Genomic DNA, 24,756 nt, shown 5'->3' with positions numbered 1-24,756 from the left:
ATTTTTTTTTCCTCATATGCTTTATGACCAGGATTTATGATAGGTTTTCTGTGTTCCCCATTCAAGTAAAAAATAAAACCTACCTGTATTACAGGATAATAAAATTGTCACTTATCAAATGTAACTAATTTCGTGTTGCTAAAATACCCAGAAGAATGGGTCCTTGGGACCAGACTCTGAGAAACTGTGCCAGTAAGGGATTTTTTACACAGACTTTGATGAGGTACTTTGATGAGGAGATGCAGTTACTCAGCCAGAATTTCCAGAAACAGAGCATCTCATTTTTAAAATCAGTCTTGTGATTTAAAACTCTACATTCTTACTTCACTTCTTTACCGTGTCTGAGTTGTGTCCTGTTCCTCGCTATCTCTGAACGTGGAGGTTGAGTGTGGCCCTTCAAAGATACGTGAGCCTGTTTTCTGCAAGGATGGTTTAAAGTGATACTGGAATCCCTGTATCCTTTCATCACAAACTTTCAATAAATTGAGGTGTCTACTTAATTAATCACAGGTTGAATAATTCTCTTAAGTTCTTCGGGTCAGAGACTTTGTAGGAGTATCTCAAAGGTACAGTGGCTGGTATCTAGTTCCTGTCAGACAGTTGTAAGTTGGACTTCTCGATGCCCCTTTCCAACTTTACTAGCACAGAAGGCATCACTGTGGCTCACGATGACTTCAGAGTTGACCATTACTAAACAGGGTACAGCAGAATCACCTAGCTGTGCTCTCTTTTATATGTAAACTTTATATTCTCATAGGTAATGGGTCTGGGGTTTTTTTTAATATTTTTCTTTTCCCGATCTGGTCAGTTTTCCCAGGAGCATGGCACTTTTAATCAGTGTTTCCTGTTTAAGGTATTAGACCTAGAAACTTGATACACAGTTCTCAAATCTGATGTATTCTTCCTTTATGGCTGTAACTGCTCTGTGCATCAGTCAGCTTCTTTCTGTAAAATAGAAATAGTACCACCTCTCCACTTGTCTTTTTTCATTTGTTTAGACTCTAAAATATCTGGGAGAAGAAATGGCCTGTATGACTGCAGTATTGCTTGCTGGTAATATCTTTGCTGCGTGACATGTATGATGAATGCCACACTCTTCCTTACAGATGAATTATTTGGACTTGATACGTTCTGTTCATGATGATCTATCTAGTGGTCTACAAGGTAAATAGAAAATGAATGTCACTGTCGGAGGAACCATCTCAGAAAGTTCTGTCAAATGGAACTGTTGGGTACTGCAGCCACAAACAAATGGTTTGTTACTAAAGATGTGAGCACCTGATGTAAAAAGTTGATCCTGTTGACTTCAAGGCAAAATTCCCACTGACCTCAGTAAAGCTGGTATTTTACCCTGAAACTTAATTATAAGTTAGCTAAGCAGCTAATCAAAACACCATGGTAAAATTACTTTGCACAAGATGCAGAAATAAATGCCCTTCTCTATGGAGAGGAAACTAATTGAGCTGAATAAAAATACATGGCTGGGTCATGCTTATTTTATGCATGACTCAGCGTTCTTTCCATCTGCGAGTTATAAGGTGCTTCCTGTTAGTGCACGCTGAGGTGAGTTGGCTTTAGAAGGATGCTGAAACTAGAAACGTAATACTGCCTTCAGAAAGATGGGTAAATGGCTTTTTAGGAATACTTCGCTTCCCACCATAGAGCACAGCTGTCAGCTCAGGGGCTGACACGTCCACAGGGCTGGTAATTCCTCAGGCGGTTGCTTTGTCGTCATGAGCCTGTGTTCAGGGTCGCTCACTGCTGACTGGGCTGTGGGGTGGTTGCTCTGCAGTCACCAGTATGTAGTGTGAGCACATCAGCTTCCTACCAGGCTTGCACGTGTACCAGGCAAAGCTGAAATTGTGTTTCAAGTGTAGCAAAACCTTATTTCAGTAGTGACATAGTTTTGCACCCGTCTGAATCCAATGGGATTTAGCCCCATGATTGAAACCAAGTATGAGGAGTGGCTGAGGGAACTTGGGGGGGTTTAGTCTGGAGAAGAGGAGGCTGAGGGGAGACCTCATGGCCCTCTACAACTCCCTGAAAGGAGGGTGCAGAGAGGGGGGATGAGTCTCTTGAGCCAAGGAACCAGCGCCAGGACAAGAGGGAATGGCCTCAAGCTGTGCCAGGGCAGGGTCAGACTGGCTCTTAGGAAGTATTTCTTTGCAGAAGGGGTTGTTGGGCGTTGGAATGGGCTGCCCAGGGCAGGGGGGGAGTCCCCATCCCTGGAGGGGTTGAAGAGTCGGGTTGACCCAGCGCTGAGGGATCTGGTGGAGTTGGGAACGGTCAGTGTGAGGTTCATGGTTGGACTGGAGGAGCTTCAAGGGCTTTTCCAACCGAGATGATTCTGGGATTCTGTGATATTCATCAGTCTTCATGATGGCACTTAGTGCAGTTATATTCTTGAGGCATTTAAGTTTTGCCTTTAAGCTTCACTGATTAAAAATGTAAAACTAATCCTTACCAATATTGGAATTTTTCAACACAGTAAACTATTCTAGTAACAATGCAGAGAGAAGCGTGCATATAGGTCACACACAATCAGTGCCAGTTTTGTGCTGGAATGACCCAGAATACTGTGCCAGAACCTGTTTCAGGCATGAGCTGGGCTTGACTCCCTCCCTGCCTATACGTGAGGCTTTCAGGGCATCTCTTCCATTCCGGTTGTGGTGTGTGCACTGCTGTAATTACAGACACACAAGTGGCAAGTGTTTCAGGTGGAAGGCGTTTCTTAGGTACGTGGCTATATGGAGCAAAGTACAGAGTTGATGTCAGCGGCTCCCGACGAGGTTTCACAGGTACTATTGTAGTACTTGGAACACTGAGGAGTACGCTCTGTGTGGATGATGTATGCCTGCCCACCGGGCATATACAAAGAAATATTAAACAAAGGCAGCCACTTCTGAATGAATTGTGGTTTCAATCTGCAGTTAATGCTTCTGGTACATTCCCATAGTTTTGCTCAACACTGGTTCAGTGGGGAGGTGGTGTTCAATGCTTGATCCGTGTGAGGTCAAGAAACAGGATTTCTGTGGAATTCTATACAAATCTTTTCAAGTAGCTTCTCTCACACCTACCTCCGTGCACAGCAAAAAATCTGCAGAAACCCCAAGCTAGACATAAAATAAGCACTTTTTACATCCTGGAAAACAAAAGATGTGAAACAAAGGTTGGGGCCTGTGATGTCACCACCAGCAGCACAGCTTTGTTTTACCTGGCTTTTCAGTTCCCAAACTGCATGCTCAAAAAAAAAAATTAAAAAAAAAAATGTTGAAAGCCACTTTTCTGTTGCTCTGCATGCCTTTTTTCCTTCTGCTTCGCAGCCTCCACACCTGCTGTTCTGACTACTAAAAATTGTCCTTTCTTTTGTCCTACAAGTATTTCTGCCGATGAGGAGAGGACAAAAGATTCACTAGCGGTTTTCTTGGTTCTGCTGCCTTGTAACTTTTAAAATGAAGTTCTTGTTAACAATTCAATGTTCTTGCGGCTCCAAAATTTAGGTTTTTTTAGTTAGAGTGGCTATGAGCTAGGATGGTTGCAGCAGCACAGGCACGTACTGCTCTTAAAACCAGCTTTTTAATGTATTCTTTAAGTGTAGAGCAGTGAAAACCAGCATTTTCTGCGGCACTGTGAGGCTGGTGTGTTTAACAGGAAGGAGGCAGAAGAACAGGTGAAAGGAAGTTACTCCCATCTTCTACCATACGGTTTTTCTCTACAACATTTGTTGGTTCACGGCTCCCACACAGTTTCCTTTTTCCTTAGCTGGTGCAGTGACAGCTCCTTATCCTGTTCCAGTCTGCTTTAAGAACAGCCTTCGTTTGTGATGTTACTGAGAAACCTTTCAGTATGTGAAACATTTGAATATACCATCACAGATGTTTTAAGGAGGAAGGCCAGTTCTTTCTTAGTTTACTCTGATGGGTTTTTTTTCATCATTATATTTAATGAGATGGTGAGCAAGATTTGACCAAAATTTTTCCTGGAATCCAGAGGGTTGTTTGCCTCTTCAGGGAACACTGATGGCTAGTTTCAGATTTCAACAGTGAAAAAGTCTTGCCCTTTGAAAAAATTCATAGCAGAGCCAACCCAGAAACACCACCACCACCACACACACGGACACGGTAGATTAAGTGCAAAGTTTTGCCAGTTCACCCCCGGTGACTACCTGGGACATTTTACTTCTTATAAGCCTTGTTGGTGGCAGCACTAAGGGTGTATCAGCACTACTCTGTAGTATTAAGACAGCCAAGCTGGTGCTAGATGAACCCACTTAAACACTGGAAGGAACCTACATTTCTTCGCGGGGCAGACGAGCCTACACGTAGGTCTGCACGAGGACAGCTCGTGTGCTTTCAGTTCACATTTAGAACTGGCCTGCAGTGTGTGTTGAGATGTTTTCCTTAGGAAAGTTGGAATAATACTGCCAAAATACTTGTAGTGCAGATCCATCTATGTCAGATAAGCTGCACGTTGTGTTGGCATAGTAAAATGATCCTCACGAGGAAGAAAAAAAAAAAGTATTTTTGCTAGTTTAACCACAACTGGCAGCTTCTCCCAGCACTGCTAGATTAATCAGGGCTTGCACCCTTTCCTGACTTAGCTGACTGGGCCAGCAAAATTAGCTGGTTTTCCCATTGCAATGTGTCCTGGTTTTAAAAATGTGTTAAATAGCATAGTGACATTTTTGAGCAGGAACACAAGTTATCATTTCAATATTTGCTGGCAAGAAAATCATTTTAGAGCCTTGTAGAAAGCACTAGCTCTGGTGCTGTAAGACGGGACATGCTTAAGGTAGTAACTTTGCAAGGATTGATGCCTAGAGGTTAGCCAGAGTTAAAGTGCAACTTGGTACCCATAAAGGGACTTGGAATGTTTAATTAGATTGTAAAGGAACGGAGTAATAATTCGTATTTGTAAAAGGAAACATCCTTTCTAAAGTTGATGAAAGAGGAAAAAAATATTCATGAGAATTCTGAATTCCTTTGAATTTGACATGTTTAAATTAATCCTTTCTTCTGAGTCCACTAACTTTTGTTTAACTTACTGCTCATATTTTTTCACTTTTGAGCATTGAAACTGTTTTACAAACCCAGAGTGACGGCAGGTTAGAAACCAATCTGTTTAGATACAGATAAATGATTAATGATGTTCAGGAACGTGAGAATGAAATAAAATTTAGATGTCAACAGACTTTTCACAGGAAGGTTTATTTTTCAGAAGAGGCCATTTTGAAAGGAAAATATATCAGAAGTGTTCCCGTAGAGACTAGTGGTAGTTCTTAATTTCTGTATATATACAGCTGACAACTTGTTGGTGAAACCAAGAATTTACTCACACATTTTTCACTGGATAAATTGTTGATATATTACTTTTTTTCTCAAATGGATAATAAAAATACGCTAGCCACGTTTACTGCCATCTTTGTAGATACACATATTCTTAGGGTTTGGAGCTATGCTATAACCTAGAGAGGAGCAATACTCGTCTATGAGATTTGGGAGATTTTTAAAACAGGCCTGTTATAAAACCTCTCATCTTACCTTCGTAACGTCTTTTATTTCTCAAAAACATCTTTAAAATTACACGCACGAACTGTTTCCAGTAAACAAGTAGAATTTACATTATTAAGACATGGAAATTGTAGTATTTTAAATTAAAGTACATTTGTTCTAGTTCTGTCCTGAAAGTAGCTCAAAAACACAAGCTTAAGTGTCCCTAAAGAAGAGCTTTGCATTTCTTAGAAGCTGAAATAACTTGATTAACAACAGAGATTTGTAATCACTTTAAAGTGAATCCTGTCCTGCTCTCAAGCTCTCTTAGAAAATTATGACAAAACTGTGTATGTTTCCTTATCATTCCTGCCTCATGGGAGACCAAAAGCATTCAAAATTTCTGAGTCAAAATTCAGTTGTTTCAGATTACTTCGTTCCGTGAATAGACCAGACTTGATAGTTTCATCTTACTAGATTTATTTATTACTTCATTAATGAAGCACTCGTTTCAGCTCACACAGCTGACTAATCTTGGAAGCTGGTTGCACAGAATCACTCAGCTGCCTTGTTTGACTCAATAATCCAGGTAGACATTGGAACTGAGTTTAGTTCACTAAAAATAAGAATTCTGGATGACTACGACAAATCTTTGTCAGCTGCCTACACTCATGTTGATACAGTACATGGAAATGAGAGTATATGAATATTTCAGTCTCTTAACAAAACTAAGTGGTGTTGAGAGTATTAGGAAAGGTTGCAGCTCTTCGCTGCGGAAGGAATTTTGCTTATGAGAGGTGAGAAAGTTGCCACTAACTTGTAGCTGAAGCTAGTTATCAGTGTCAGTAAATCATCACAACTGCAGCTGTTATTTTTACATAGCTGACTCTCTCCCCAGAGTGATTTAGGTATTTTTCCCCAAAATGAGATCTAATGTATACAGTGAAGGGCCAGCTGCAGGACAGGCAACAATGTAAAATTTTCTGATCTTCATCAGCCACAAATCCAGGAAATCAAATATTTATCCTACCAAATGCAAATACGTAATGAATTGCACCAAGAAATTGATTAGCTAGAGTTTGTTTGCACTGCAGCTACATTATAGTAATATCTTTAATATCTTTAGTTTTGCTACGAAGATGGTGAGGAATTTGGCTGTCAATAAAGATTTTGTGCTATCTTAGGGAAGTTTCTCATCAGTTAAAATTTGTGATTAAAAGGTCTGAATGTGCCACTGATTCCTAAAATTAATACTCTCGGACTAAAGGAATCCTTTAACTTCTGTGTCAAATTCTGCTGCGCGTTGTGCTGCATAGTCAGGGTAGGAACTGCTAAAAATCCATTTCCAACTTGCATGAATATGTGTCTCAGGATGTAGGTGTAGGACAGGTCGCAACGGCTGACTAAATGTGTTGGTGAAAAGAGAAAGGGGTAACAGAGGCAGGAGATGAGTGAGCAGCTTTGACAGTTGACAGTGGTAGCGTGTACAGGTTTCTTGGCCTTGTTCTATTCATAACAGCTATAGACTGCTTGAAGTTCACAAGATGGTCTCCAGGCCGTACTTAATAGCTTCATTTTTTAGGACTCATGTGTGTTGTCTCTTCATAACTGTTTGGAGAATAGCCGGGGGAAATAATAAACATGGGGAGGTGAAATAAAACAAAGTAGTTCATATTTTCAATTTTAAAATTTATAAAATAATTGGGAAGAATTTCATGACCAAGTTAGTGTGATATAAATTTGTTTGTCTTTAGCAATACTAAAACCCCGACTGCAGTGCTTTATCTGCAGTTGTGTAGAGACTCACACGTGCTTAATAACTTCAAGCATATGTATAGTAAGATGTCTTTAGGGAAGAGACACTGAGTAATGTTAAAGCTGCACTATAATCCAAAAGGCTTTCTACCAGCGGTTCCTTTCCGTAGGTCGTTTCAGTCGTTTCAAGTAAGACAACTGTCAACTGAAAACTAATATCTGTTTTTCATAAACATTTTCTTGAGGTTATTGCAGTGTGAAACCACATGTTTTCTTAATAATCAGGTTTTCTTTCATGCCAGTTACATTGCTGCCTTTGTAATAAGACTGTAATTTCATTGTAATAGCATTCATGAACTCATACTAGATGCATTTTTAAGCCTGTTTTAACGTGAGAAGTGAACAGAGCTGGACTAGAAGTTAGGTTTGGATCACAGCCTTCTCTTTTCCATCTAATTTTAAACAGCTTTCTCAACCACTGTGATGGCTTCAGCTGCATTATTCATCCCCTTAGTGCTGCCACAACACAACTAGTGTTGTCTGTTGTCTTCGGAGCAGCAGATAGGTGGAGAGGAGGCCGTCTCCCTGCTGGTGATCCTCCTTGTCCCAACAGTGTAGGAAGGGCAGCAAAGCTAATGTGTGTCTGAGGGTAGTGAAGGGGCTTTCCAGGAGGAGACTAAGAGATTATGGAGATCAGAGCATTTAATCATAACTGTGAAGGATGACCATGTCCCAGCAGAAGAGGAAGAAGTGGAGGGAAGCCCATCACTGCGGCTGCTGCTGTGGCAGGACTTCCCGGGGCCAGGTCAGCGGTACTCGCTGAGATTGGAGGAAGGCCTGCTGGCGTTGGTGTGGAGAGAGGGAGTCCTCCTCAATTATGCACATGTGGCGGTATGTTTTTACCTGTACGGTTATGTTTGCATGTAGGTGTACTTATCTTGGCAGAACAATGATATACGTGTGATTAACGATGAGAATTAGCAAGAAGCTCTGTGGTTCTCTGCACTTTGTAATGCTGTAGCTTTATTTACCCTGGAAGAGCTGGCAGTTATCGGGGTATTTATTAGGACCTTCTGGGCACTAAGAAAATACAACTGAAACCGAAATGACACTAAAGTTACATGTGCAACCTTGCCATAAAGTGTAGAGCCATTTTTAAGAGGAGGTATAGTAAATATGGTTTTTAAGGAACAACTGTAAGAAGTGGAAGTTGTAAGCCTAAGAAAAGGCTGAATGAAGATACGATAGTGCTTTCTGTATGTATTAATTAAAGACTGATGCAAAGAGAGGTGTAACCAGTTTCTCCAGCTCCACTGGGGTTAGAGCAGGCTTGAATCAAAGTGAAGGAGCTGCAAGTTAGACATAGGAAAACCTTTCTAGCCCTAAAGTTAAGAGAAACACTGGCAGGGAATTGCCTGAGAAGGCTGGAAAACCCCTCTGGTGGTCGAGATTCTGTGAACTTCTGCTGAGAATGCCTTAGATGTTCTTAATCCTGTGGCAGAAAGATGGATTAAGTGATCTATTTAATCACCTTCCTTTCTGTTATTCTATACAGAGATAATTTATGAGGCACTGTTGATGCATTTAATAAATTCTCTTGCTAGGTCCTTTTGTTCTTTCTAATAACCAAAAAATGCAAAATACGCAATGTTTTTCAAATATCTCTTCTAAACATAGCTTTTCCTTCAAAACGAGGGGAAAATTATTTCTACATAAAAATCTTGCCACGTGAAATTGTTATTTCTCTTGGCAACTTTTCTTTCCAGTGATTCACTGATTCCCTTCAAGAAAAGACAACTAGATAAAACTCTGAGGATAACCAAAGCAATGTGCGTAGCAGCAGAGGAAGAGCTAAAATGTCATGGCGTGTAAATAAAAAGTAAAATCTGGCATAATGATCCGATACATAGATCTGGTCCCTGAACTTGAAGTCCACAGTGAGGAGGGAGGTTAAAGGCAAACGAGTTTGGTTTCTGTAGTGGTGGTGACATTAGAAGTTACGGTGCAGCTGCAGGCTCTTCGTCCGCAGAAACAAAAAGCCACCACGGGCTGTGTCTCACATTAACGTCCTGTCCCCGTGATCATAACAGCACAGCACCTTCCCTTTGAATGTTGCTCTCGTTGAATCATTCATTGTTGCATCTTCTGCAGGGAGAGCAATATTCCGAACGTAATCCTGATTCTGTGAAAAGATAGCAAAGCAACTTAAAAAACGTCAGGAAGGACCATTTCTTCTGTTTCGTAGTAGACATGTTGAAACACAGTGAAAAAAAGCCTCTGAAACTATGATTCCTCCCCTGTTTCTTTAGTGTGCTTTATGACGTAGCTGCAGAGATACTTGTGATTGCTAGCAGAAGGGAGGAGGTGGTGTGAGGCTAGGAACCTCAAAGGATATGGGAAAGGATGGGCATTCTCCTTCCCTCCACAGTCACACAAATAAGCTTAAAATGGTGCCTTAAAAATTAAAATCGGTGCATTAGACCACCCTTCTAATTGCTGATTTACAGAACTAATCTGTAACCTCCAGGCCCTCAAATTTTATTAAAAAAACAAAAAAGAAACTACAACTGAACCTACTATGTCATAGGGTGCAGAGAGCTGGGGATGAGTCTCTTTAACCAAGTGACAAGTGACAGGACAAGAGGGAATGGCCTCAAGTTGCGCCAGGGAAGGTTTAGACTGGATATTAGGAAACATTTCTTTACAGAACGGGTGGTCAGGCGTTGGAATGGGCTGCCCAGGGAGGTGGTGGAGTCCCCATCCCTGGAGGGGTTGAAGAGTAAAGTTGACTTAGCGCTTAGGGATCTGGTGTAGTTGGGAACTGTCAGTGTTAGGTCAATGGTTGGACTGCATGATCTTCAAGGTCTTTTCCAACATAGACGATTCTGTGATTCTGTGAACCTACATTTCCCCTTTCCTTCTAATGTAATTTTCTAATTTTAAAGTGCCCTGTCAGTCCTGACTAATAATTATAATAAAAAATTATTCAGCTAGATCACTGATAATGACCATGTTTCTATCATCTAGCACTAGGAAATACTTTGTGCAATCTAGGCACTTCCTTCTAGCGTGCCGCTGGTTCTCCTGCCCATCTCTTTCACCTGGCTGATCGATCTCTAATAGCTCAGAGACATCCCCATGATACTGCATAAATGTGGCTGCTTTAGTCAGACAGCAGCATGTAAAGAAAAATAATTCAACACGGTCAAGCAGTGAATGGTTAGTTGTACATGTCCTCCCCAAAATGGTCATGCTCAGTTTAATGGTCACTGAAGCAGTAGTTACAAAATCGGAGCATTTCCCTATCATCACAAATATGCCTATCTGTGTACATCTACACACATTATGTCACTCTCCTGGCCTTTGATGTGTGCCTTTAGTGTTCAAGTCTCTTGCTCTGATCCCCCCAGCTGGCGCTTAATAAAATACAGGCATCACAAGACTTGGATTAAAATGCCACTTTCATTGTTGCCAGTTCTGTCGGACATAATTGAATAAATCTTCCCCTCCCTGAAAAGCCTCTAGATTTCTACATACAGTACTGATAAAAAAATGATCAGTAAGGCCGTATGTACTCAATTACTAGCAAGATTGTACTTTTCAAAAAACATGCCACTTGCTTCCAGTCTGTTAGTCTTCCACAAGTGATACGTTGGGGTGGTTTTTCCCCATCATTCTCACTGCCTGGTCAAATTGCATGCTGCTAAGTGAGATATTTTACAGAAATCTACTATATTATTACTGTCTTTAAGCTACCTTCATCAACAACAATGCTAAGATAAATTGGGTTTACTTTATCATAAGCCCTCAGTGAAATGCATTATATTACTCTCCTTAATTATTTACTAATTGGATTCTATATTAACCATTCCATTAACTTTCTCTAGATCCACATCACACTCACAAGCTTGTAATTACCTGGATTATCTCATTCACTGCTAAAAATGTCCTTAGGTTTCTTCGGGTCCTCTAAAGCTGCCATAGTTTCCCAGCAAACTGAAGAAAGGATGTGTATGTCCCCCAGCCAGCTCTTCTCAAATAACTGGATACAAATTACATGGAATTGCAAATATCGAATTACAAACCTTAGCATCAACTCATTAATGTCATCCTAAATTATTCTTGATATGGAACTATTTAATAGTCTCGGCTATACCAAACATCTGTCTCTTCCCAGATACACACAGAAGTGCTCATTGATCTCTTTTTAACTAACTGTTACTAAAGCCACGATTTCCCTCTGGTAACGAATCACTATCAGAATTCCTGCAGCTTTGGTTTACTCATGAAAAAAATCTTCCTCCTTTTATTCCCAACCATATTGGCAATAGCTTGTTCTTTGTATCTGTTTTTCTTGATGAAACTCCTACATTCTTAACCTCTGGCTTATATTCAGTATCGTTTTCTTATGCAATTCTAACTTTAAGTCTGCTTGGTGTTTTAATATGATAATCCTTCTGAAAAAAGGTGGCGCCTTTTTCAAACAGGTGTGATGCTTAGAGAAATATTCTTAATTAGCATTCATAGTTTTCTTCATTTTTCTTTTTTTTCCTCACAATGTTATGGTTTCTAATTGTTTTCCCCTTGGAAGAACTGATTATTTTAAATCTACAAATACAGTGGTTTAGATGTTAATCATGCTTGCAGATAACAGTATAACCTGTCAGGATTTCTTGTACAAAAGTTACATTAATTTTTAGGCTTGTGATCTGTTGTTTTTCATATGCTAAGATGACTTCTTAGAGAATCTGCTTGTGCCAGACGCAGCATTTTTTGTTAGTGAGAAATCTTTTTTCTCTGAACACTTTGTGGATAGCACTGTGTCTCCTCTCCTGTGCCTACATGTTACTCAGAATGTAGTTATTCATGATAATGTTGATTTTAACCCGCTCCCCTTTTTTTACATGCAGGTGCAATTATCTTGGGATTTTAATTTGATTCAGTAGATCGTAGTAGACACATATTAGTAAACCATCTAGTTGATATGATACAGCACTGATTTCATAAGCATTTGGCACCGTGTTGCTCTTGAGCTGTCAGAAAAAAATGTGTAATTTTTTTACGTAAATTGCCATTTTCCTTTCTTTTTTCCAAGTTGCTCCTTTGTTATTTTTTAACAACCCAAGAATTAGAGTCACCCCACCAGCTGTCAGTAGCACCACCTAGGCTTTCTGGTTTATAGCCCAAGCTCCCAGTGGTGTTGTACAAACCAGTAAATTACCTCTTTATTATTCTCTAATGGCAACATGAGTTCAGGATGCTGAAGACTTCATCCATGCAGTGTCAGTCAGCAGTAGCAGTGACAAGAGGGTGGGGTACCAGACATTCTGACTGATGTTGATGACAGTACTTGTGTTGGGACAGAGCCTCTGCAATGTAGAACGTGCAGCTGGTGATGCTGAATCAAGGTGGATAGAAGATGTGTTTGGGCTCACCCAGTTGTGGGGCTGTTCTGCAAAGAACTAGGATAGCCTTTTTATGATGACTGCCAGCCAAACTGCATCGCATGTCACCCTCATTTCTAGGAAAACAAGAAATAATAATCCCGTAAAGTGCTCTGATTCTAATGAAAAGGCATTTTTTGAGATGTTTCCAACCATCTCAGTTGCTCGACCCACTTTCTGAGCGACTGCACCCTCTAATGGGGTAAAACAGATTGACTTTCAAAGCAGCCAATTTATTTTTATATTGTTTATATCCTTCTAGTCCTTACAGGCATAATGCAACAGTCCATTCTTGTGACAGTAAAACAAGCGCAGTTTTGCTGAATGTAGATTACAGGGGAGGTGTGAATATCCAGTCAAGACTTTATATGATTCATCTCTACTCTGGGTTAATGAAAAGTGTGTAAATAGCTGTATACATTCATGGTGAAGTGAGAGAGAAATGTTAACGAAAATATAGAAAGGACAATTTGTTTTGCTTCTAAGTCCAGAAAAATGTTGTGGGTTTTTTTTCTTATTGTGTGAAGCCATCTCATTTTACCAAAGCTTTGTGGGGAAGTAAAAGTTTGAACAATGAAAATGAGATGAAACAGACGCTTAACCATGACGTTGCATCTTGTCAAACAGGTAATTCTCTAATGGACCAATGAAAGCCAACGATGACAAGTTGTGGTCAACAGTCCTTGAATGTGCTGATGGTTCTACTTTCATTACTCTTGTCAGCAGGTAAGTTTTATACTTTGAACTTATCTTTCACCGATGTGTACCACAGGGGAAAAAATAGTTGCATTTTAATACTGGGTTCCTGCAAAACAAACCAGATGAAATGGATTGTTACTTGAGTAATAAATAAATAAAGCCTCTTTGTATTTAAGAACTGAAAGCTGAAATTTGAAACGCAGTTGAAAATTCAGATGAAGAAGGAAAAGGTGATGGGACACTGGCATGGTAAAGCAGGCTAAAAATTTAAAAGAAACAAAGCTACTGTTTTGATATGGTAGTTTTTCAGCTCATCTAAAAGAAAAAAGCAAGCTCTACACCACCGTACAATCTAACCATTTTGCTAAATAATCATCTGTTGGAAGCAGAGCAAGTCAGATTCCAATTGTGTGTTTTTATATGTGCACACAAGAGAATGTAAGCATGGGAAGGGTTGAATTTGGAACTTCAGCTGTTTTTGAGATGAATATGTGTTAGATACAGTGTAATTTCTCTCGCGTGTGTGTGTGTGTATATATATATACAAGAAAAACATGTGATGGCATGGTACACCAATATTATGTTATTTTCCTGAATCTAAAGAATTGACTGGACCAGGGAGTGGTTCCAGAGATTTTTCTCCTGATGCTTGGTAGATCTGCCCTAGATGTTTGCTACTAGCACACAGAAAGGATTTGTGCAGAAACCTACCTGTCAGTTGTTAGACTGAGAATTAGTTGAATGATTATGATGCGCAATGAGCTATGATTACTAGTTGCATTTGTTCTTCAGGAGTTGTTTATGACATTAAGGTTTTCTGTAATTATGAATGAATATTGTAAAAAATAATTAAAATGGTTCTTAGTCCGAATAGATTTGATCCTATAAATTTTTAATTTTCAGTACAACCTCTTTTATCCTCCATTCTTGCAGCACTTTTTAATCCAAAAAGATTTTTTTTTTCCATCATTGCTCCTTAATCCCTTGTACTACATCACATGCCTAACCACCATACTTAAAACTTTACCAGGCATTATGTATCTTGAAGTATCCTTGTGCTCCAGCGAGAGTTTTTACTACTCTGTCTGTGTAATGCCTAAAATATTCGGTGTTAGATCCTCATCAATTAGTTCAAATGTGCATTTTGTTGCCCAGGGTCTCATTGCTTGTTTGTAAGTGTTCAAGTTGATTCTTGCTAATGATCCTTCGTATTTAGCATAACTGACACAGTACTTTTGCTAGCAATGTTGTTACATTATCAACTAGACTACTTGTCTGCCTAATCGTAAAGTACTGTTTTCCTTTAGAGTCCTTCCACTGCTGTCCCTGGGTACGGCGCTGCATCCCTACTTATGTAACCACCTTCCTCCCCCATCGTAGAATCAGCCACAGGGGTTGTAGCAGCTGCTTTGTTCTTTTCCATGTTAAAGTCATTTCAGAAACCCATTTCCCTGACGCCTGAATGAAACCAGTTATTCAAGAAGTCTTCAGTGAATGTATCGCCGTGATCAAACATCACAAAACTCTTCCAGTTGCTCCAGTCTCTTCTGTTGATTTTTGTTAAGTTTTCACACCTTTACCACTCTTTGTAGGGGACTTCTACTAGAGAGCTCCCAAGATCCCACTTCTCCAGCCATTTTCCTCAAGGTGATGTAAATACCTGTGTTCCAGTTGAATGGGACGCTGTGGTTACACCACGTGTGCACCAGTCAGCCACTGGTATATATACACACTTACTCCCTCAAACCCAGACATAAAGCTGGTGTTCTGGTGTTTTTCTCTCTTAGAAGAAAGGTACTGCCTCTGAAGTAGAATGTTTTTATTTGAAACTAATTGCATATAACTTTTACTTCTTACATAATTTATCTATTACCACCACAATCTATTGTCTTCGTAAACGTGTACTTTATCTTCTTGTTGCTCCTTGGCTATTAGTATTTTATTATCTGACATCCACTATTAGCATGTAGAGTACAGGCTTAATTTGAAATCATCACAAGGCTTTCATGCCAGTCTAACTCTGCTCCTTGGAGAATTTTACTACTGACATCTGTAGGAGTGGGTTTAGGTCATTGCTAACTCACACACATTTTACAGGATGAAATTTATTATTTATTATTTTGCAGCCAGCTTGAATGTAATTTTTTTTGGTCCAAAACAGGTCAGCTTCCATAAAGGAAAACTACTGGCTTCATGCAGTGAGAATGGCAGGGGAAAAAAAGGATGCTACTCTCACTGGAATGATATGAACATTATTTTTAAACTGAGGTGAAATGAAAATCTAATGGCAAGACTCCTTTTGAGTTCCCTAGATTTACAGGCTTCTGCCTGTAAAACCAGGCTTTACTTCCAAGTCTTTGAGATACTAAGATTCACAATCTTAGTACTAAATTTCTAAAATCTGTATGCGTGGTTGAAAACTGCACTTAACAAATGGAAGCGTCCCCTTCATTGGCTCCAGAGGCAGAATGAAGGTAAGGGCACAAGCGACAGAAACGTTCCCAGAGCGGCTGTTCTGGGAGCCGGGTCTTTGTTGTGTCAGACAAGGAGACAAACAGCGACAGCGGCAGTGCAGCAGAGGTGTGGTCACACGCCAAGGTCCTGGCTCAGAACGAGGATGACGTTTGGCAGCTTTAGCTGTGTGGGTAGGAAGGAGATGCAGTTGCCTAACGTGGACAAAATCCTCTCAGGGCAGAGACAACACTGGACAGAAAGGCTTCGGTTCGGAGTTGGTAGGCTGTGGCTCCATTGACAAAAAGGATGAAAGTGGATTGAGAATGCTGAAACTTGAGACTGGTTTTATTTCGGTGCAGCTTTAGGGTTTGTGAACACTCACTAGTCGTGCTAGCCGCAGAAGGAATGCAGAATAGAAGGAGGAGCAGCCTGCAGTCATGCAAGAAGACCACCCTTTCTGACCGCTGGCTCTTAGATTTGCTTTGCAGTAATGTTGATGCTTTCATTTAATGGATTGAAATACATTTATAAAATCAAGAGATGACAGCAAAGCTTATATTAACAAGCAAAACGTGACAGATTATTTGCACATGATAGTATTTTTTCTTTGAAGTAGGAAATGAACATCCATATAGCAAAATTATCAGAGGATCTCAAATGATTTGCCTTGTCCTAAGTAAAATGCATACGTGTGAATATTTTTCTAGATCCATATGGAAAGCTTATAAAGACCAGCCGTTCTGAAAGCCTTGGGACTTTAAAAATTTAGTAGCTAAATAAAAAATTTAATCAGCATTACACAGATCTCTAACTGTGAACAGATATGGAAGTAACAGTTCAATGTACACTGACTGTTTACTTTTTAACGTAGGTAAGTCTTAAGATGAGCTTGAATCAGTCATGTGAAGCATGACAGACTATTCTCTTCTCGAAATTGGTAGGAACAGAGGTAGGAGCATCTGTATCACTTACCTGTGCAAAGATACTTTTCAAAAATAGTATGAGAATTTGCACAGGCAACTCCACTTCAGAAACAGCTGCCATCTTTGCAGCAGAAAACTTAAGAGCCTTTCAGATACATTACTTTTATCTGAAGTATTTCTGTAGAAATAAGGCTCTTTGATCCTCAGGATTTAACCAAAGTTATTTTCAGGAAAAATGCTTTGAAAAATAATTATACTTTGTTAGATCTCTGATTCTCAGAGAAGCAAAGACAGCGAGTAAAATTACACAGATTGCAATAAATTGATACCGCTGTGTACTAGGGCTGGCTGGGATGGGGTTTGTTTTCTTCACAGCAGCCCATGTGCTCCTGTCTTCTAGACTGGTGACCAGAAGAGCGTTGGGAACACACCAGTATTTTAGCTATTGCTGAACAGCCCGTACACAGGGTCCAGGCCACTCCTGTTTCTCATTGTGCACCCCAGCGAGGAGGTTGGGGTGGGCAGGAGCCTGGCAGGAAACCCAGCTGGCCCAGGTGACCCAAACTGGCCAAAGTGATACTCCAGTCCAATCCAAATATAACAGCATGCTCAGCAATAAAAGTGGGGTGGGAGTTTATCCAAAAATTGCTCAGAATCTGGCTGGGCATCAGTCTGCTGGTAGTGAGTGATTGCTTTAGCATCACTTGTGGGTTGGGTTTTTTTGTTGCCGTTGTTGGGGTGGGTTTTTTCTTATTTATTAAACGGTCTGCATCTTGACCCATGAATTTTCTCACTTTGCCCTTCTGATTCTCTCGCCCATCCCACTGGGAGGGGGAGTGAGCAAGCAGCTGCGTGGTGCTTAGCTGCCTACCAGGGTTAACTCACCACATACTGACTACCGAATCGAGACTGCAGTTCCATCACCATGTTATTCTCTTATTTGTGCATTTATTTTAATCACTGACACACATTTTACTATTTAAGGATTTGCTTAGGACTATATTTTATTACAGACATCACTCCTCCTCTGACTTGATGTTATCTTCATTCTCCCTTCATTCTGTAGTCAACCTTTCCCCAAAGAAGTTTGGCATTTGTTTTCCTTGTAAAACGGGCAAAGGACTCATCGAGGGGTCGGGGGACGCTTTCACATGTGCTGTTAAGAAAACCACTCTGCAGTGACGAGCAAGCTAAACTTCTGTGGGTCCTATAGCCCTCTGGTGCACTCTCACAGTGCACTGTCTCTCAGAGCACTGAATAATTTCAGAAGCATGGATGTATTCAATTGCTTATGAAACATAAAGAACTAGTTTTGATTCTTGTATCATGCACTAGATGTATGTGCAAGTCAGGTATAACGTTGCAGGGCTGCTGTTCAGTTGTGGGAGCTTAACACTGGTGTAATTCACCTAAGTTGTAGTAATAACATATGAAAAATGACATTTTTGCTGTCCTGTTATTTGCAAAGCTAGTTCTAGCAAGGAATATCTTCCATTAAAATGTCCTAAACTTGAAACCCATCATCTATACTGGAGGCATCAAAAATTACTAACATGTAAGTAGTTGTAATAATGTAACTTCTAAAAGGAAAAATAAGTTAATAAATCTTTAGCCATAAAAGGCCTTATACCTGCATTTTGAAAAAAAGGATGATTCTGTTGATTATGATAAACCAAATCTGTGTTGCGCTCTGAGGCTTTGCAGGTAACAAAGAAAATTTTGTTTCCTCGGAACAGCTGGTAAAGTGCAGATATTCCAACTAAGGAGGAGAATGTCAAGGTGGCTAAAAAGTGAGAACTGTTAAACGGATCAGATCAGTTGTATTTTCTCTACGGCTGCAACTGAAGTAGTACATACATTAAACCATCTAATTCTGCTATGAAATCTTTAGGTTCAGTGAAAGTTATACTTCATCTGGAGAGAGAGAACACTGGACAAGGTGGGGAATAAAAACCCAAATAAATGTTCAGGACATAATCAACCCCTAAAGGAGAAGAATGGAAAGGCATTTTTCTTACTGGAGAGTTTATTGCAGAGCTTTTTCAATATAGCACATCTGTATCTTCCTTTGAAGCACCCAAAGCTGGCCGTTCATCAGAGAAGGATTAGATGGGTGCTCTTCTGCTGGATACTGTAAATAAAAATACTATGGATAAACATCACTCTTGAAAGTGCAGTGCTACACTATGAAGGCTACCCCTTCACTTGCATTTACTATGTCCAATAATAAGACTTACTGTCTGTTGACATTGGTCAGCACTGGTGAGACCACACCTGGGCTGCTGTGTCCAGTGCTGGGCTTCCCAGTACGAGAGATGGGAGCTACTGGAGAGAGTCCAGCAAAGGGCCACGGAATGATGAATGGGACTGGAGCACCTCTCATGTGAGGAAAGACTGAGAGAGCTGGGACTGGTCGGTCAAAGGAGGAGAAGGCTCAGGGGCATCTTATCAATGTATATAAATACCTGAAGAGGGGATATAAAGAAGACTGAGCCAGGCTCTTTCAGGTGATGCCTTGTGACAGGACCAGAGACAATGGGCATAAAGTGAAAGAGAGAAGGTTCCCTCTGAACGTCAAGAAACACTTTTTCATTGTGAGGGTGACTGAGCCCTGCCATAGGTTGCCCAGGGAGGTGGCAGAGTCTCCATCTTTGGAGACCTTCAAAAGCTGCTTGGGCATGGTCCTGGGCAACCAGCTCTGCTGGAGCAGAGGGCTTGGACCACATGACTCCAGAGGGGTCCCTTCCAACCACAGCCATTGAGTTTTTTCAAAACTTAATCAATCCTGGAACACTTTCCTTATTGCTATGTTAATTAAGGGGGAGCATGGGGGAAGTAAGTACTCGTTCAGACAAATACACGTTCATGCAATTACATGCTTTGTAGATTTTGCGACAGAATTTGAACATGCAGATTTGTTGCAAGAGTTACAGAGGTTTTGAAAACCAAAGTCTAAAGAAAGACAATTTCTTTACTGATTATAGCATCCTCAGGTTTGGAACACACAGTTTTCCCAGGCAGGGCAAGGGCAGATATGTAATTAGTTTTCTCAGTATCTATGTTCCTTTAGAAATAACATTCTACTAGCACTTTCGGTTCCTGACTGAATTAATCTACGAAAGGATTTTCTCTTTTGTTAAAGTAACGATGACAGTTGTGTGTATGTGTGCATGCCTCTCTGTGTGTGTATATATATAGAGAGAGAAAGTGGTTTAGAGTGGTTTTCCTTCACTCAGCGGGCAGTACAAGTTACCTTGTTTTCTCTTCAGTTCAGTACTCTGTTTTTTGTTCTAGGCTCCCTCTGTACACACAAAGAAGTAATCTCCACTGTCACAATCCTTAAAATGTGACTAGACCTACAGAAAGGGAGAGATTCTTGAAATTAATCTATTTGATGAAATTGAGAAACAAAACTGTTAGGAATAGGCTTTTTTAAGAAACATAGAAAGAAATGAGGATTAGCTGGATAAGGTGCACGGATAGTTACAGATCAACAGGGACTATGTGCAGAGAGATACGGTACAGTTAGAGCTAAATCCATGCAAGTCATTATCTGTAACCTCTTGTATCGCTAAACTGGTACAAAAACCATACACCGAGTCACAAGGGTTAATTCTGTCAGTCCAAAGTGAATATCCTTTATTAATGGGTGTCACCTTATGGAGTGCAGCTACCTACAGCATTGCTGTGCCTCTCTAATCGCAGTAGAAACGTGTCACTGCTAAGAATATTTAGACTCTTCTCCATTTCACTTTTCTTAGAGTATAAGGCCTTTGGGGGGTCTCTATGGTACGTGTAATCTTAAATGATGCCCTAAGGCCGACCATAACACAAACTGTAAATCAGTTGAAGTGTTGTCAGTGTGCGGAACCAAATATTGTCTCTTACAAGATTGTTCAGACCAACTGGGAAGTCGCGTGTGGTTGCTTATGACCATACTGGGAGGGGTCTGTATCCTGCCCCTCTGCTCGGGGAGGCTTAAAGACGGTTGCAGAGCTTCCAGCACAAAGCTGTTGGCAACCAGTGGGCTCAGAGCATGGTCAGGGAGCTTGTGTCTGCCCACAGTCTGACCACGAAGAGGTAGCCACAGTGTCTGTCACCACACAACAGTCACAACAATCAGCCTCAGGTCTGCATTCAAAGAATATATATGGAGAGCATTTATTTTTTTTTTCCCCCCAGGAAATGTGCTGGTGAAATCAGTGGGATCTATTCCTGTACAAAATGCCCTCAGTGCTGCAATAAACACTTTACATGAGAACTTAATAAAGGAGAAATGTAAGAACTCCCAGGAATAGCTGTATTTCTATTAGTTCTATCCGTTTGCAAATTCAGAGTTGTTCAGATCCGTTACAGTGTTTTGCAATTACTATTTCTGGCAGAATAATCCTTATCAGAGAATGACCTTTACAGTAGAGAAGACATTTTCTGTCAAGAACAGTGACTGTAAATCAAGTGCCATCAAACGTTTATTGCAGTTTTTACATAGACGTTTTGTTTTTATGAAGTCATCCCAGGAGAATCAAACATGAACATTGTTGGGTGTTTATAGATATCCATATATTTAGAACAGCAGTATGGAAACGTTTCCCTAAATATTTTTATGCTTCTTGGCATGGAGGGCATTTCTTTCATAATAGCAATAATAGTAATCAGAAACATAGTAACAATAATAGTCAAAATACAACAAGAGGCTAAATATTGTAATCCTCTAGTGCTAAATGTTATGATGTTGAAAGTTCTGAAATATTCATGTTTTTCAGAAACCAAACAATTGTTTAAGGCTAACCAATGAAAAATTGTAGTTCGTAACACAGAGATAACACAAATGACTCACAAAGTCAATATTGTTCTTTGTTTTACAGTGTTGTCTGCACATTTTCGGGTCTGCGAGCCATATACGGACTACAAAGGTCGCTACCACTTTGGTTTTCACTGCCCCCGTCTTTCTGACAATAAATCTTACATCTTCTGCTGTCACCATAACAACACAGTATTTAAATACTGCTGCAATGAGACAGAATTTCAGACTGTTATGCAGATGAACTTAACAGGGAATGCAGATGGATATATGCATAAGTAAGTAAATGAGTTCTAAAGTACTCTTCACCAAACTGTTCCTGGTCTAATAACATAGTCTGAGGTGTACTTAATGATGGAAGCAATTAGAATAATTGCACATACAGAAAAACATTACTAAAAGGTTTTTGCTGTTACAGAACTCTTAAAAGAAATTATATTTTATCTTTGCTTTGACATAGGTTATAAAGATTGCCAGGAGAGCATGTATGTAAAAGCTGCATATAATTGTAACAAATATAAAGTCACATATAAAAGTTACAAAAGTCTCTCCCGGGACCCCAGTCTGATCCAAACTGTGTTTAAATGTGTATCACTAAAAATAAACCCCAAAGCTGTCCCTAAAGGGAGAGAGGGGGTGAGTTGACATTTTCTGTATCAACCCAAATGCACTATTTTGAATCTCTGATGTTTCGAATATAAATCTCTTGGAATCACTGACCTTGGGGAACAGAACATATTTTCTTATATACCAAAACTGTGTGGTCTTCTTGCCTGTTACCTGGGATACTTCCATGTGCTGCTGGGGCCCATCCTCTAAGATAAAGGTCAAGTAACTTTTTTTGTAAAGAACCAGTCAGTAGCAAGTAGATCTCTCTTACTGATCGCCTATTTATGATGACAAAATCTTCACTTGTGGTCCATCTCCTATTTAGGATTTGACATTCTGGCCACACTAATCAGCTGTGGTGTCTCTTGGTGCAGAGCACAACTGATGGAAGCCCCCAAGGTCAAATTCTGATCTGTCTGCTTTCCCCTGCCGTTCTGTTCTGGTACCAGCCCCTCCAGGGCAAGGAAGGGGCAGATTGAAAACAACTGGAATTCCAGTCTGCTGGGTTTTGTTTACAACAGGGATTTTAGTGTTTCCTTCTGCGATGCAGAAGTCGATGTGTGTCGCTCATTCCTGTGGAAGCAGGTGCAGGGCTGCGCTAGGAGACTGTGGTGCTGGGATACTGATGTTGGGTCTTTTAAGTCGCTGCGTGCAGCTGTGTCCAGCAGCAGCCAGCTCAGGGAGTCAGCAAAGTGCCATCGTCCTTAACAACCCCTCCTCGGACAGCTCTGCCTGGAGAGATTTGGATCTTGTTGTAAAAGTTGCATACTCTCACTTCGCAGGTGTTAAAGTGAAAATCACCTGCCATAAAGTCTGTGTACTCTGTAGCGTAAAAAGACAAAAATAGGCTCTACCCATATAAGAAACCTTTAAATTAATGTGGATCTGTGCTGTCTTGTTACTTTTAGCTGTGTCCTTGAGGTGAAATTTCTTCACCTTGACCTTTCAGCACATCTGGGAACATGCGAGCGTATCAGAGCAGGCTGGGGAGACACTTCAACTCTAACAGGCCCGTGAAAGACCGTCTGTTTTCACTACCCTTTGTGCAGTCCAGACGATCTAGAAACTGGTAGCACCCTCACCTGGGGCTGCCCAGCTCTGCCAACGTGCATCCCTCCAGGCAACCCGCTGGTGGTGTTTACAGCCCAGTCCGCCCCAGTGCCCCCGTGCCATGGGTGCTCGCCATCGTGGGTGTGCTCCCGCTTTGCTCAGACACGGTGGCAGCGCTCAGACGCCTGCCTGAGGAGAGGGCAGGAGACTCGGTACGGAGGGGCTGTGTGTGTAGTCACAGACAGAGCCAGAAACTGCTTCGCGCTCAGAGTAATAACACGAGAGCCTCAAGAATGGGCTAGTGTGGCTATTACCCCCAGACTTCCCCCGTTCTTTGTCCTGCGCACAGCGAATTCGCTTCCTTTCTTTCCTTACTGTTCTGTAAACCCTGCACCAATGCTGCTGGGCAACCAACTGCCTAACGGGCAGCTTCACCACAGAGTGGGGGGTGTTACCACTTGTAGTTCAGCCAAGTAGAAAGCCAGTTCTTCAGGCTTTTTCCAGTGTCTCAGCAGCTGCTCCATGTAGTCCTGGCCAGAGCTTACCGAGGTAAGGCCCTTCTGTTCTTCCTTGTACCCACGACCTGAAGTGGACAGGGCACTCAGCCACTTCCCAGAGGAACAGGTACATTCTGACTGCAGCATATGCCCCGGGATGTAGAACATTTCTGCCTCCTGCATCCTCTGTTGCATGCATACACACATGCACACACCCCCACGGAAATAAATACAGGGCTGTTCATGTTATAGGGGTGGTGTGAGAGCAGTTCCTCAGTAGGAAAAAGGTAGTTCAGTGTTCTGTGGACTACAATATTTATTTTAATGGAAATATTTAGAGCATAGTGTATTATACTAGTTTTCATTTAGCAATCTTTTTTTTAATTTTAAAGTCACCTCATTCAGTTCTGATGGAGGAAGATCCACCTCTGTAGTCTTTGTAAGCTTCATGGTTGAGAACTACCTGCGGAATATTTACCATATGTGTCTTCAGAATCTCCTGTGGACGTTAGCTATGTGCTGATCTTTTGCAAACACAGTAAAAAGCTTCTGGAAATGCACCTTAGAGAAGTGCAGGGGTAGAGCCGGTATTGCGTTTTTGTAACCTCCCTAAAGATCACTTCCGATAAATCAGTCAGAGCCAGGAAAATGAAGAGACACTAACTTACACACCGATGTAGTGAGACGAGGGGGAGAGATCTCCTGACCCTGAGCTCACTGAGACTGGTGGAAAACTTCCTGACAATTTTAGTGTGCTGTGGGAGAGGCAGAAAGAAGTGAAGCCTAGATGCCTACATTAAAAAGATTGTGAAAAGCATCTTACTTAATACACTCTGACTTTATTTAACATACGATAATTTAACTTTATTTGGCTTCTAATACATCCAGGGTTCACTTTACAGTAACAAAGTCAGGTCTTTGTTTAGATCTAATTTCACACACCACTGAAAAAAAATTCTGATGAAGCCTGTTTTACTGTGGCTGGGGAGAATGATTTAGGCTATGGGAATGGCAGTGAACTGAAAAAAAAAGGAT

General features: G+C 40.8%; 1 protein-coding gene across 3 annotated transcripts in view; it reads left to right on the top strand.

Moving 5' to 3' along the window:
* Nucleotides 1–24,756, top strand: part of SHISAL1 (shisa like 1) — a 150,486-nt gene that overhangs the window by 90,142 nt on the left and 35,588 nt on the right. For all 3 annotated transcript variants that reach the window (XM_074825607.1, XM_074825606.1, XM_074825605.1), the window contains 2 exons: nt 13,316–13,414; nt 21,630–21,843. In XM_074825607.1, coding sequence (XP_074681708.1) covers nt 13,348–13,414; nt 21,630–21,843 — 281 coding nt within the window. In that variant the 5' untranslated portion in view covers nt 13,316–13,347. The remainder of the gene's footprint in view (nt 1–13,315; nt 13,415–21,629; nt 21,844–24,756) is intronic.

Source organism: Strix aluco, chromosome 5 (assembly GCF_031877795.1).
Source record: "Strix aluco isolate bStrAlu1 chromosome 5, bStrAlu1.hap1, whole genome shotgun sequence".
NCBI lineage: Eukaryota > Metazoa > Chordata > Aves > Strigiformes > Strigidae > Strix > Strix aluco.
Note: the sequence above shows the minus strand (reverse complement) of the source record. Positions and strands in the feature narration are given on the sequence as shown.